The 15,370-nt window shown below is 39.9% G+C and overlaps 1 protein-coding gene across 6 annotated transcripts in view; it reads right to left on the bottom strand.

Moving 5' to 3' along the window:
- The window catches only part of LOC117556891 (TOX high mobility group box family member 4-B-like), a 25,601-nt gene extending 11,623 nt beyond the window's left edge, over positions 1-13,978 (bottom strand). Inside the window, exons 1-5 of one of the 6 annotated variants that reach the window (XM_034232479.1) lie at positions 13,871-13,978; positions 10,688-10,756; positions 10,281-10,331; positions 9,010-9,297; positions 2,456-2,716 (exon numbers count right to left, since the gene is read on the bottom strand). In XM_034232479.1, coding sequence (XP_034088370.1) covers positions 2,456-2,716; positions 9,010-9,297; positions 10,281-10,331; positions 10,688-10,756; positions 13,871-13,876 — 675 coding nt within the window. In that variant the 5' untranslated portion in view covers positions 13,877-13,978. Of the gene's footprint in view, positions 1-2,455; positions 2,717-9,009; positions 9,298-10,280; positions 10,332-10,687; positions 10,757-11,443; positions 12,783-13,870 lie in introns of those variants that run through there. The other 5 variants (XM_034232481.1, XM_034232477.1, XM_034232482.1 and 2 more) reach the window with 5 other exon arrangements.
- Between the last annotated feature and the right edge of the window lie 1,392 nt (positions 13,979-15,370).

Raw genomic sequence — 15,370 nt, 5'->3', positions numbered from 1 at the left:
GTTACTGGAAAGTTGTATTTCCACATGTATATTTTCTACATCCACGTATATAAATATATATTTTTACTTTTGAATGCTATTTTATTTCTATTTCAGAAATACTTTGGACTCTTTATTTCTTGTGTATTACATTGCTTTGTTTTTTATGCTGCTGCAATGAAAACATTTCCCAAATTGGGATCAATAAAGTACCTATCTATCTACCTACATATCTATCTACCTACATATCTATCTACCTACCTATCTACCTACATATCTATCTATCTACCTACCTACCTATCTATCTATCTACCTACCTATCTACCTACCTATCTACCTACCTACATATCTACCTACCTACATATCTATCTACCTACATATCTATCTACCTACATATCTATCTACCTACATATCTATCTACCTACATATCTATCTACCTACATATCTATCTACCTACATACCTACCTATCTATCTATCTACCTACCTACCTACCTACCTATCTATCTACCTACATATCTATCTACCTACCTATCTATCTACCTACCTATCTATCTACCTACATATCTATCTACCTACATATCTATCTATCTACCTACATATCTACCTACCTACCTACATATCTACCTACCTACCTATCGACCTACCTACATATCTATCTACCTACCTATCTATCTATCTACATATCTATCTATCTACCTACCTACATATCTACCTACCTACCTACATATCTACCTACCTACCTATCGACCTACCTACCTATCGACCTACCTACCTATCTATCTACCTACATATCTATCTACCTACATATCTATCTACCTACCTATCTATCTACCTACATATCTATCTATCTACCTACATATCTACCTACCTACCTACATATCTATCTACCTACCTATCTATCTACCTACCTATCTATCTACCTACATATCTATCTACCTACATATCTATCTACCTACATATCTATCTACCTACATATCTATCTACCTACATATCTATCTACCTACATATCTATCTACCTACATATCTATCTACCTACCTATCTATCTACCTACCTATCTATCTATCTACCTACCTATCTACCTACCTATCTATCTACCTACCTATCTATCTATCTACCTACATATCTATCTACCTACATATCTATCTACCTACCTATCTATCTACCTACATATCTATCTATCTACCTACATATCTACCTACCTACCTACATATCTATCTACCTACCTATCTATCTACCTACATATCTATCTACCTACCTATCTATCTACCTACATATCTATCTATCTACCTACATATCTACCTACCTACCTACATATCTATCTATCTACCTACATATCTATCAACCTACCTACTTGTACAATATCCTGTTTGATTAATGTCAATTAACATCCAAAATATTATAATTAGCCTGATGAGCCTACATGTGATTATAGCACTGACTGAAGTCAGCCTATAATATAACTTCAATCCTGAAATAGCCACTTCAAACCCATGTGTACGTACTAATACTGCATGTACAAATACACCACATGCTACATCACAGTACTAATACATTTACTGCAAGTACTTCTGGTATATATATATATAGTACTTTGTTGTTGTTCTGTTGTTGTTGCAATATCCCATATATTAGTATTAGTAAGTATAGACGCAACTCACACATCTAGGCTTCATTACTACTGTGTACGTTATGAATGAATTGGTGAAGGACTCTATTGGAGGTGTGAACATTTCAGAAATATCTACATATTTCCAGAACAATTTACTTTCCCCTGCATAAGATCTGGGTAATGGCCAAAATTGTTCAAGACGAAGAAATAATATCAATAAATATCTTGAGGTTTGGATTACTCTCACTCATTGGGACTTCCTGTTAATGGTGATCAACTATTATCGAGTTATGATTTCCCTTTTGTTAAACTGATGTAGATCAGGGGTGTCCAAACTACGGCCCGCGGACCATTTTGAATCGGCCCTCAGCAAATTCAATGTCCCACAAATGAAACTTGTGCTTGTCTTATATCGTACTTCTTAAATATATATATGTTAAGATATATTACACAGTGGTATTCATGTGTTAAAAAGCCCACTTTTCAAATAAATTCAGTCAATTAAAAAGTTGGAAATATTTTCTAACAAATCTTAGTTGATAAGAAAAAAGCCCAATGACTTATTTACCTAACAAGCTTGAAATATACCCTTCATATTTCCTCTATATATCCCTCTGAAGCTTCTGTTTTAAGAAATGAGCTGCTAACACAATAAATGAAACCCTCTGGAGAGCTGAGATATTTTTTTCTTACAGCATTTTCAAGTATCAAGAATAATTTACCTACATTGGATTGACTTTTCCAACTTATAACTTAACTTATGAGGCAATATACCTCCAGTGAGCGGCCCAGCTCTTCTTATATCTTTCTGAATGTGGCCCTCGGTGAAAAACATTTGAACCCCCCTGATGTAAATAAAGCTCACCGTCCTGAAGTCGTCCATGTCGTCGTCCTGCAGCGAGCTGGTGGGCGACGCCGTGGCCGACAGACGGTTGCCGGGCGACGGGGGGTGCTGCAACATGCTCCCGCCTCCTAAACCCAGCCCCAGTTGGGCGCTGAGCTCTGATTGGTCGATGGTGGTCAGCTGGTTGGACCCCAGCAGGCCGTGGCTCATGTCCCCCAACGGGACGTCGATGGTGACCGGGGACGAGCTGCTGAACTGAGATCCGATTGGATGCCCGAGGTCCTGAGGACGGAGATAGTGTGAGTGAATTTTAAACGTTTATTTTTCTGACAATTACATTTCAGAATCCAATTTATAACCAAGTACGTTTACACATACGAGGAATTGTCACAAGACACGGTTAACTATGCGATTTTATTTAGAAAAATGTATCGTATCATTTTGCGAAAGAGTACAGTTAAATAAAATATGACAAATACTAAATGACATCAGCAATACAAACCTGGAACTCTCTACCCACTCAAATCAAAGACATGCATACATATACCACCTTTACAGCTCACTTAAAAACATGGCTCACTGAGAACTACACCTGCACACACTAGGCTGTGTTGGATATGGCGTGTGTGTTACATGTTGTGATGTGGCCCCTCGTCATGTGATTGCTCTATGTGACATGTATGTAGTAGCGTGTGTTGTTTGCATTTCATTGTTCTCTTGTATCCTTTCACCTCCATCTACTTGTCTTTCATCCTTTCTTTATAACTAATGCTGTTGATGTAGGGCTGCTCAATTCATCGTATTTTAATCGCAATTACGATTATGGCTTGCAACGATTACGAAAACAACGTAATCGAAATAAAACGATTATTTTTTTATTATTCATTTCAAACCTTTATTTAACCAGATTGGTCCCATTGAGATAATAGATCTCTTTTTCAAGGGAGACCTGCAGCATATAGGCTCCACATGAAACATAAAACAATAAAGGACATCATACATTATATTTACAGGATACATTTACATAGTTATAGACATTTACAAGTGCCCATAGTATCAACGAGCATTTCATTTAGCCTAGCTTTAAAAACATGAGATGGCTCAGTTTCAATTCTTGCTGAAGACTGTTCCAAGCAAATGGAGCTACGCACATAAAAGCTGTCTTACCTAAGACAGTCCTTGCTCTTGACACATCTAACAATACTACATCATGCGATCTCAGACAATAGCTGCTTGCAACTCTCTGTGTTATCAGAGAGCAGATATAATACGGGAGTTTACCCAACAAAGCTTTATAAATAAACGTGTACCAATGACTGAGCCTCTTTACAGTAAGTGAAGGCAGACCTGCCTTGGCATACAGGGTACAGTGATGAGTAAGTGCTTTACAATTTGTGATAAATCTCAGTGCGCTGTGATAGGCGGCATCTAGCTTGTTCAGGCGATAGGCAGGTGCATTCATATACAACAAATCACCATAGTCCAGCACAGGTCAAAAGGTCACGGAGCCTTTTCCTGGCCTCAAGCGAGAAACAGGACTTGTTTCTGAAAAAGAAACCTAGTCTAACCCTCAGCTTTTTAAACAGGTTTAAAAGTAAGACAATCATCAAGCCAGATTATACCTAGGTATTTGTAACAGGTAACCACTTCAAGTACTTGTCCTTGCATAGTAACAATATCCAAAACAGGCTCTGGTGTCTTTTTAGCTTTGATGGCTTCCACAGGTTTTTCCACAGATTGTAGCTGACATCCTCGTGGATTCATCTTCTTATTACAGACACGTGCATTTCCTAACATTCGGTCTATATGCTGTAAAATGTATTATCTCTTCGATTTACACACGGCATCTATTGCACGTCTGTCCGTCCTGGGAGAGGGATCCCTCCTCTGTTGCTCTCCCTGAGGTTTCTCCCATGTTCCCTTTAAACTGTGGGTTTCTCTGGAAGTTTTTCCTTGTACGATGTGAGGGTCTAAGGACAGAGGGTCTAAGGACAGAGGGTCTAAGGACAGAGGGTCTAAGGACAGAGGGTCTAAGGACAGAGGGTGTCGTATTGTCATACTGATATTCTGAACAAACTGTGCCGTTGTATTAGCTGTAAAGTGTCTCTACTGTAGGCTATTTTTATATATGTAAATCTCACGTACCCCCTATGTATATATATATTTATTATATGTACAGCACTTTGGCTCGACCAAAAATCTTGATTCACAACATCCCCTTCCCCTCAAGCAGGTTATATACATCCAACAGGAACATTGTAACACTGTAACAATTTTTTATTAAACCTAACGGGTGACTCACAACAGTATTATCTATTCCCTTCTTAGCTCAGCTGGAAGTCTTTAAGGTAACTGGGTAACTTAGTCTCTCTTTTTGACTGTCTCTTCCCTGGACTTGTATTTTCCTTTAGCTTCTGTAGCTGCTGGCTCTTCCAACTCGTCCCCACTGAGCACCACTCTCAACGTCCTGCCATGTCTCTCCTTTTTCGGTTGCCTGACTTAGCTGAGTCGAGTCAGTCTGTTGTCTTTCATGGTCTTTTTCTGGTCTTTGGTGGTGAGCATGAATCTGGTCCACATGTCTCCTGACTACTCTCCCATCACCCAGCATTACTTTATATGACACTGGCCCTGGCACTGACTCTATGATTCCTGGAATCCTTTGGGTCCAAAACTGAAGTTTCTCATCAGCACTGAGTCTCCTGTTTTGAACCAGCGCCCCTTTGCCTTTTTGTCATGATCTCTTATTTGTCTTTCCTGTTTTTCGTTCACCTTCATGCACAGATCTGGATGAATTGAATCCAAACAGCAACGTAGATTCCTCCCGAGAAGCAGCTCTGCTGGTGACAGACCTGTGGTAGTCTGAGGAGTCACACGATAACTAAATAACACTCTGGCTACCTTGGCTGTCAGTGTGCCTTCTGGACATTTTTTCATCATCCTTTTAAATGTCTGTACCCCTCTCTCTGCTAACCCGTTACTGGAGGCGTGATAGGGTGCCGAGGTCACATGACGGATACCATTTCTTTTCAGGAAATCTTCGAACTCTGTGCTGATGAAACAGGTGCCATTATCAGACACCAACCATTCAGGCAGTCCATGGTTACTGAAACTGGTACGCAGGCACTCAATTGTAGTGGCAGAAGTGGTAGAATTGACTGGAGCCACATCCATCCATTTTGAGTGTGCATCGATGAGCACAAAAAACATCTTCGCCATGAATGGCCCAGCATAATCCACATGAATACGACTCCAGGGCTTATCAGGCCAATCCCAGGGGTGTAACGGAGCTGGTGCCGGAACATTTCGGTGCTCTTGACATGTTATACAGGACTTGACAGTATCCTCTACATCCTTGTCGAGCTTTGGCCACCATACATAGCTCCTAGCCAGTGCTTTCATCCTGGACACACCTGGATGGCATTGATGAAGCTGTCTCAAAACACTTTCTTGGCCTGGCTTTGGCACAATAACTCTTGCGCCCCACAACACACCCATTTTGGATACTGAGTTCACGTTTCCTCACTGCATAAGGGCCAAACTCAATCTCTTTTAATTCTGATGACCAGCCTCTGTTTACCAATTCCCGCACCCGTGAGAGTACTGGATCCTTGTCGGTCCATACTTTCACTTGGTCAGCAGTCACAAGTGTGATGTCAGAACTCTCCAGCATGAGAACCCTCTCTTCTGGCCTCCCCAGGTCAGGTTTCTCTGGTAGGGGCAGGCGGCTCAGTGCGTCTGCATTGTTGTGGTACTTCCCTTCTTTGTACACTATGGTGTATCCATAGGCTCTCAAGCTCACGGCCCAACGTTGAATCCTCGGTGATGCCGTTTGGGGTGCTGCTCGCATCTCACTGAAAAGTGACAACAGGGGCTTGTGATCCGTCACTATAGTAAACTTCCGTCCATAGATGTACTTGTGGAAGCGTTTTATTCCAAATATCACTGCCAGTCCTTCCTTGTCAAGTTGTGAGTAGTTTTTCTCTGCAGCATTTAATGTCCGTGATGTAAATCCAATGGGTCTTTCAGTTCCATCTGCCATGCGATGTGAGAGCACAACACCTAATCCATATGGTGATGCGTCACATGATAGCACAATGTCCTTCTCTGAGTCATAATGTACCAACACTTCAGCTGACTGCATCATGTCTTTTGACTTTTCAAACGCTGTCTGTTGTGCATCTTCCCACTGCCACTTTTTAGCAGTTTGTGCACTGGAGCAAGGATGGTTGACAGACTGGGCAGGAACTTGTTATAATAGTTTAACAGTCCTAGATATGCTTTGAGCTCTGTCACATTTGAAGGTGTGGGTGCATCCTTGATTGCTTCCACCTTCTCATGCACAGGGTGCAGTCCTGTAGCATCCACCTTATGACCCAGAAACATCACTTCCTCACTCATGAACGAACACTTGGTTCTTTTGAGCCTGAGACCGGCCTCCTGTAGCCGTTTCAACACAAGGACAAGAGTCTGCAGATGCTCTTTGTCGTCTTTCCCTGTCAGCAGGATGTCATCCAAGAATATTGCCACTCTAGGGATGCCCTGGAGCAGTCCCTCCATGGTCCGTTGAAAAATAGCTGGGCTAGATGATACTCCGAAAGGTAACACTTTATACGTGAACAAGCCCTTGTGTGTATTTATGGTCACATATGTTTTTGCTTCTTCATCCAAAGGGATTTGGTGATATGCATGACTGAGATCTAGCTTTGTGAACTTCTGTCCACCTGACAGGTTGGCAAACAAATCCTCAATTCTGGGAATTGGATACTGCTCCAGTTTTGATACTCGATTTACAGTCAGTTTGTAATCACCGCACAACCTTACTGAGTCATCTGGTTTTAACACCGGTACCACAGGCGCTGCCCACTCTGCATATTTTACCGGTTCAATTATCTCCTGGGCTAGGAGACGGTCCAGTTCGGCCTCAACCCGTCCTCTCATTGCATACGGGACCGGTGAAGCTTTAAAAAACCTGGGGGTTGCTTCCTTGTCCACATATAGTTTAGCTGGGGGCCCTTTACATTTCCCTAGTTCCTCTTTGAAAACCTCCTCATATTCCCCAAGTACCTCCTCCAATGTCTCTTCCCTGACATGGTGAATCTGGCTTTCCGGTCTCCACTGCAAACCTAGCTTCTTAATCCAGTTCCTGCCAACTAGACTAGGGCCCGTCCCTGGCACAACTACCACCGGTAGGTGTTTTACTGACTGTTTGTGCTGCACTTTTACCATAGCTGCTCCCAAAACATTTACCCTATGTCCTGTGTATGTTCTGAGTCTCACTCTGCAGGGTTGTAGGGCTGGTACCTCTCCCCTCCATAAGGTTTTGTACACTGAGTGGTTCACCACTGTTACCCCACATCCTGAGTCTACTTCAAACTGTGTTTCAGTTTTGTTAATAGTCAGTGTTTCTAGAAATGGCTCCTCTGCCGGTATGTCTATTTCCTCCACTTTGTACAAAGTGAACATGATCTCATCTGTGTCTATGTCATCTTTTTCGCCCTCCCCCTGGCTGACATAGTTTGCTCCCTGAGTTTTCACATGCTTATATCTCTGATATACTCCACCCCCTTTTGCTTGTGAAGCACTAACTGAGCCTTTTGACCTACACACTTTCTGAATATGGCCTATCTTCCCACACTTGTGACAGGTTTCTTTAATAAACCTACAGTCCCCAGCTATGTGCTGCTCACTGCCACACCTGTAACAAGCCTTATGCTGGTGCTGCTGCTCACTGGGGCTCTGCCTTGCCGTCATCTTGTGCACTGCCTCAGGTGCTCTCATGTGCGAGGGTGCTGACTCCAATGACTGTAAGTCTCTCACATTCTTGCTGGCTGTCTCAATAGCCTGGGCCAGCTTCAGTGCCCTGTCGAAGGTCAAATCCGGCTCTGACAACAATCGCCGTTGTATGCGATCCTCCCCAATCCCACAGACCAGCCTGTCACGCAGCATTTCTGTTAACTTGTCTCCATAGTTACAATCTTGTGCTAATTTCCTTAGCACAGCAACATACTCCATGACTGTTTCTCCCAGCTTCCTACTTCTTGAGTTAAATTTGTAGCGCTGTACAATTTCACTGGGTTTGGGGTTGAAATGGTCTTTCAGCAGCTGAACAAGCTCATCAAACGTCTTCTCTCCTGGCCTCGCCGGGCTGATAAGGTTCCTCATAAGGCTGTAAGTCTGACTGCCAACTGAACTGAGCAAAATAGCTTTCTGCCGACCTGCATCTTTGATCTCATTAGCTTCAAAGAAATATTGGAGAACCTCACAATATTCCTCCCACGTCTGGGATTGACTATCAAAAGGAGCGGTGTTTCCTACCATTGCCGCCGCCATCTTCTAATCAAATTTGATTTGAATAATCGTGATATCAATTATTGACCAAAATAATTGAGATTATGATTTTTGCCATAATCGAGCAGCCCTATGTTGATGTATTGTGATTTTAAAAAGGTGTCCATTATCATCTAGCCGGGGACAACAGCTGGAAATTAGCAATGTTTGCTACAGTCGATCAATGGGGACTGTCCACGACACTATAAACAAATCAACTCAAATAAACATTTCCCCGTACTACTCACCATTCCCAGTGAGGACCCCAACAGCGCGCTCCCTCCTGATTGGTTGATGACGCCCAGACTCAGGTGCTCCAGGCCCTGAGACGGGGCGTTGACGAAGGTGGAGGCGAACGAGGGGTCGTCTCCTTCCACCACGGCGTTCCCGGGAACAACCACGCTGTCGGGGGGGCCGGAGTCCGACAACTCCCCGAAATGGGAAACGACATCGGAGACGGTGAGGGCGGAGTCAGGATCCAGAGAGATGGGAGGGATCTCAAACTCTTCATCTCCGAGGCTGGGGGTGTGGAAGGTCTGCAGAGAAGATGGTGGAGAGAGAGAGAGGTAGAAAAGATAAGAATGGAGAGAAGAGAGAAAACACCGTTGTGAGAAATTGGGGTGCAGAGGAGTCAAGTAAAACATTTGGAAAGAAAGGTAAGAGAGTTATAAAAGAAGGAGAGGGTTAGTCAGGTTTATTAAACACGTATTTTGTGTCGGGAGTGATCGGATCAGGAAATGTGTACACAGTGCGACATGTCTGTGTGTGGAAGCTCGTGTCACAAAGCAAGATAAGTGGGTTAGCTTGCCATCGAAACTCAGGTGTCAGAATAGGGGAGAGAGAAGGGGAAATTAAACAAAACAACAACCCCGCCCTGCATTGCAAAGCTAGCTTACTTGTGACTGGTGTAGATGATCAACCAGCTAACATCCTCCATCAGTTCAAATATAAACAAATTACAACTAAAACCTTAGTTTCAATGCCTTTAAATCATATCTTTAATTAGATGCGGCAAAAGACAAAACATCACGGACAAAGCAATCACTTGTTTTTTCAGCTTTCCATCTAATCGATGGTTGAGCTCAAAGAGGGAAAGACTTCGTTCATCTTGCTTTGTGATACAATCCACTGATCATGCAATCCAAAAAATAAAAAAACGTCACAGCTGGAGAACGCTGATTATCGCAATATTAACAACAAGTTTGTGCAGAAAAACCAGCACTGCAGGAAATAGGTTGAGGTTTACGATGTAGGTTTGTAGTGATCGCTCTCGCGTTTTTATTATTACTATTCTCTAACGCTTTGTCTGAGGCACCCCACTGACAAAAAAGCACTATAACCCTGAAATGTAACGCCCCGATGAACACATTTGGATGAGTCAGTTTCTGTTATTTTAAATTCCTATCCTGACATGAGGTGTTGGATGATTCGTCTCCCCTTACTGACATGAAAAAACAAAACAAAAGGTGTCTGATTTGAAGCAGGAGGGGTAGTGAGATATATTAAAAATAATTCATACTCCACCAGCAGATCCAGCGAGGTTGAAGAGGTCAATGGGTTTAGTGGCACACTAAAAAATGTGAGTATGTCAGTGAGTTGATTTCAAATGTCATGGGTCAACTAAAACGGACTTTATATGTACTCATGGCACCAGTGACAAAACGATTCATACATACCTTATATTGTACCATTCACAAATGACACAAAAACAAATATTAACATGGTTTAATAGCTACAAAATAAAGGTTGCCAACCGCTAGATGTTATGTTAGAGATGATTAAGTGTATGCACGGTTGATGTGACGTTAACTAAGAGATTTAAAAGCAGCTTAAGGTGTGGTAACACTTTGTAGGTCAACAGCAGGGAGAAATACAACCTGTCAGAGGGAAATAAAAATCCGGGTAATCCAAAATGTGAACGCCTACCTCTGAGGAGGAGAGGAAGGGATGCCCGGACCCGGAGATGGTCAGGTAGTTGTCACTGCCTCCAGGAAACTGAAACATAAAGGTGGAAAAGTTAGAAAAAGGTGTTGAATCAGAAGAAATAATACACATTCTCCAATACCATATATTCGGGATTGTGGGAAACGGTGTTTCTATCTCTCTGTCTGTACACACAAAATGAAAGATTGACAATAAAGTTGACTTTGACTTGACTTTGATACAAGTGGTGCAATGTATTGAAGTACATCTACTACTTTATTCTGGGCTACCTGTACTATACTTGAGTATTTTATTTGTATGTTTTTCTATCCTTCTACTCCACTACCATTTGGAAACCAATATTGTACTTTATACTCCACTACCTTTAGGGATTATAATAATCAAGCAACAAACACATATATCTACACTTATATATATTAATAAAAACGTTATTTATATAGCACCTTTCAAAACACCGTAACAAAGTGCTTTCACATTAAAAAAAATACACAGAACAAGTTAATTAAACAACAGCATCTAAACATAAGAACACAGAGTAAAACACATAGAAAATAATACAATAAAAATACATAAAATAGGGGTAAATGAAAAATAAAATCAATTCTAACGAAGTGGGGGGTTTAAGTGACTTAAAACAGCTGACGCTGAATGACTTTGGTTAGACATATTCAAAGCAAATGCAAAATAAGTAGCATGCTGTTAGTTTGCATGTGGCCCCCTATCATAACATAGAGTCACCTTGTTGTCTGAGTCAAATCCATTGAAAGCCTGCGGGTCCAGAAACTCTGGGTCACCGTCGTGCTGACCAGTACCGTCCGTTAAATCCGAATAAAAATTCAGGTCCATCTTTGTCAACTGGGCCTCATGTGTTAAACGCTATGAGGCCCCTCTTAAATCCAACAAAATGTTTCGCAATTAAATAAATCTCCTATTATTTGTTAACCTGTTTTCCAAAAGGTGTAGTTAAAGTCCAAGTCAGAAAGCTGGTAATTGACAGAAAGCGACCCCTAAATACCGAGTTTAAATCTGCTATTTCTTCTGACAGCTTTTGCACAGATGTTTGATTAGCTCACAACACTAAAACGCAGCATGTGCACGACAGCAACCGTACCCAAAATAACCTGTGTGCTGTCTGTCTGGAAACGTGGCTGTTAACGCGTATTTCTTGCTGACTTGTCGCACCACGGTTTAGCTTTAGCTGCTTTTGACGCAAAGCTGCAGCGACAAGCCCGGCGCCCGATTGTCTGTGTTGTCCTCAAACGTCACATTTAACCAACAGCCGCAGAACGTGCACAGATAGATTAAACGTCACTGTAAATGACGGCTAGATACGTATGTAAAAACAGGACTATGGTTGTTTTAATGTGTCTGACTGACAGCGGAGGAAGGCAGACCGAATCCCCGGTTTTTGCTTCGTGTTTTTTAGGCTGCTCAATAGATCCAGAGCCACGGAGCATGGATTGAATGGAAGGTTGTCAGCGCCGGATGTTGAGCAATGCATTTTTCAAAATAAAGTGGATTACAAAGAAAAACGAGAAAATGTTGTTCGTTTTTTGGGTATAAATACGTTCAATAGGTCGATAGAATATATATATATATATATATTGTTGAATTGAATTTCTACTAGTAGGGTTAGGTATTAAATATACCAATAGGAGGAGGATTTGCTTTTTTATTTTGAAAATACTGTCAATATATTTTTGAAGAATAAACTTGACAATTCTAAATTAAAGTACATTTTTGAGTGTGCATACCTATGGTGCATACACATTATTCTCGCGATGCATTATTATCTTATTTATTTCCCTTATGCCTGGCACAGTGGCACTATACTCTTTCTCATCTTCACCATCAAGTGAATACAGTAGCCTACTACTTTGTTTTATTGCATATGGGGAATAAAGACACACTACTATCATTAATAATAGTAGTTTGATATATTCTATCAAGTTTAACTTGAATCTTTAAATGCAAGTTTATTTTAATTTGTTTAACTATATTCTTAATTTGCAATAAAAACTCCTCCTTTGATTTGTTTTTATTTTGTATGTAATATTACATGGCCACATTCTCAACAAAGTAACGACATGACTCCCAATATTAATTGAAATGCTTTTATAGATTAAGAAATGTTTTGTATTGATTTAAAAAATAGTAGGCTATTATTGATTTAAAATGACATGCATCCGCTAAGAAAAATAGTCCTTTCTTACTGTTTGAACTAACGTAGCAACATCAGGAACTGCTACGATAGCGTTTTTGCGGAGCTTTTTGACTACAGATTTGAAAACATTGCTGCTTGCTTTAAAAGTAGCACAATTCATTATGTTAAACCTTGGAAAGTATCTAGATATCCCCTGCCCTAATGCCAAAGCAACTGGCAACTGAATATGTTTTGCCGTTTGATGTCTATGGCTGGACCGTTGAGTAAAAAGGAGGGTTTCTGCCCCGTTACTTCTCCGCTGTTTTCTTGTCCCAGTTTGAAAAGCAAACTGCCGGCCAAACTGTATACCGTTCAATCGACCGGACTTCTTTCTGCAGATGTGAGCGTCCTTAACAACGGCCAATACATCCTTGACAGCTGTCTGTCTCTGTCTGTTCTGGATTAACAACGTGTCACGTGTTCTGAATTGACCAATCAGAATCGAGTATTCAACTAAACCATGTAATAATAAATAATAAACTGTGTTCTCGACATTTTTAATTCTTAGCTCTAATATTCTTCCATATCAATTATGTTGTATGTTTCATACTCAAGGCTCTTATTTCTTAACTGTAAGAATTGATAATTGACAAACCATCTACTTTTGTTGTTATATATATGTTATGCAAAAGTAAGATCACTTTTTTTAAGGAGTCGTCTGTACCATGAGTAGAACAAATATATATAAAAAAATAAATAATTGAATGTTGTGTTTCTATATGCTAAAAATCACGTTTTGTTCAGGCTCATTTCTTTCATATCCGCTAGAGATTTTATTTTGAAAGGCCCGGACAGGAAGTGGCCTGTCACGCTGTTCTTCTATTCCTAACCCACATATGTGTTAGCTTTGCTACAGTAGATTTTTTACCACCAAAGATCGTGTGTTAAAACTGAAAATCACATATGAGGACAAAGATGATTCTTTTATTAAGTCAGACATTTAGAATACCAACTACTCTTACCTCCATGCTCACCCCCGAAATCTGATAAATGTTAGTTTTTTGTCCCACTTTTTGCAAGTGAAGTTCGCCCAGATTTCCTCAAATATCACAACAACAACGAACTTCCGGATTGTACGTACAAGTGGAAGTGACGTCATCACGTCAACAAATTAAAGGGGGAGTTTCGCGTTTCCAGAATAAACGACAGTAAATTAAGCATGAATTTATCTTTGGTGATTTTTAACAAGTGACATTAGTATGGAATATTTTTGAAAGTACAGTAACAATTAAAGAATAATAATACAGAGCAATAGTAATAGTATTTAACTGTATATAACATAAGAAAGTACAGTGTGTTTATTATTTATAAAGCCAAAATCGAACTTTATAACTGAGCATTTTGCCGTTTTTGTCTTATTTATCATTATAAATTAACATTGTTAGAGGGTTTTGTGTAGGTGGTCAGAGAAAATGATCATACTCTGAATGAATGTTTCTTAATTTGGCAGATTCTCCCCAAAAAATACATTATATTACAATAATATTAGATCAATCAGTCCATATTTGTTCCATTTGGTTATTGTTCTTTCGTCTTGGCAAAGAACACTTTAAATTACATGTATTAAAACTTAAAAGTCACCTATCATGCTATTTTTAGGCAATAGCATAGGTCTCAGATATATAAAAATATAAAAACATGTCTCTGAAGTGGTTTGCTCAAAATACCAAACAGATCACCGATTCTAGCCATGATCAAGCCCCCAGAACAACTTTGAAATCACACAGTTTATCAATAATCGGCGTTAAATTATGGAATGGATTTAACCCCATTGTCATCAACAATTCAAATCTACATTTAGAAAAAAAATATTTGCAGAAACTTCCCAAAAAGGTCTATTCCTAAAATAAAAGAAAGGGGGAAAAATACACCGCAGTGAAGGTCTGTCCTTGTGTTTGCCATACAAATACAAATAAATAAAAATAGGATGAGAAGTACTGTATTGTAAGCATACATGGAATAGTATGAATTACTAGTTTATTTACCTTTTTTCTACTTTATTTTCCTCTTTATTGATTTGGTATTGCATTTCCCTTTTGCCCTGGAAATTACCTTTTTAAATACTATATTTAAATCTGAAGTGTGTGTGTGTTGTGTGTGTGTATTGTGTGTGTGCCATACGGCCTACATTGCAAGAACATCAAGCCCAAACCATGGTTAACAGTTTATTAAATGTCAGGAAAAATCAATTGTTTACATCAAATAATCATGATTTGACATATTTCAACATTATTACCCAATTTGAATTACATCTTGGAAATTAAAAACATGTTATAAAGTGAGTATATGAAATGTTTATTATAGCAAAGCAGAATAGGTTAATTGTTTCTTGAACTCTACCAATTGGATACAACAAATACCTTAAGAAATGCATAAAAATCCCACACTTTAAAAGAAAAACATGACAATATTCTATTTTGAATAAACAATGAGCACCAAGGCTGCTGTAGTTATCTCTCCCC

The sequence above is a fragment of the Gymnodraco acuticeps genome, unplaced genomic scaffold, assembly GCF_902827175.1.
Source record: "Gymnodraco acuticeps unplaced genomic scaffold, fGymAcu1.1, whole genome shotgun sequence".
NCBI classification, from domain to species: Eukaryota; Metazoa; Chordata; class Actinopteri; order Perciformes; family Bathydraconidae; genus Gymnodraco; species Gymnodraco acuticeps.
This window is presented reverse-complemented; position numbering and strand designations above follow the sequence as displayed.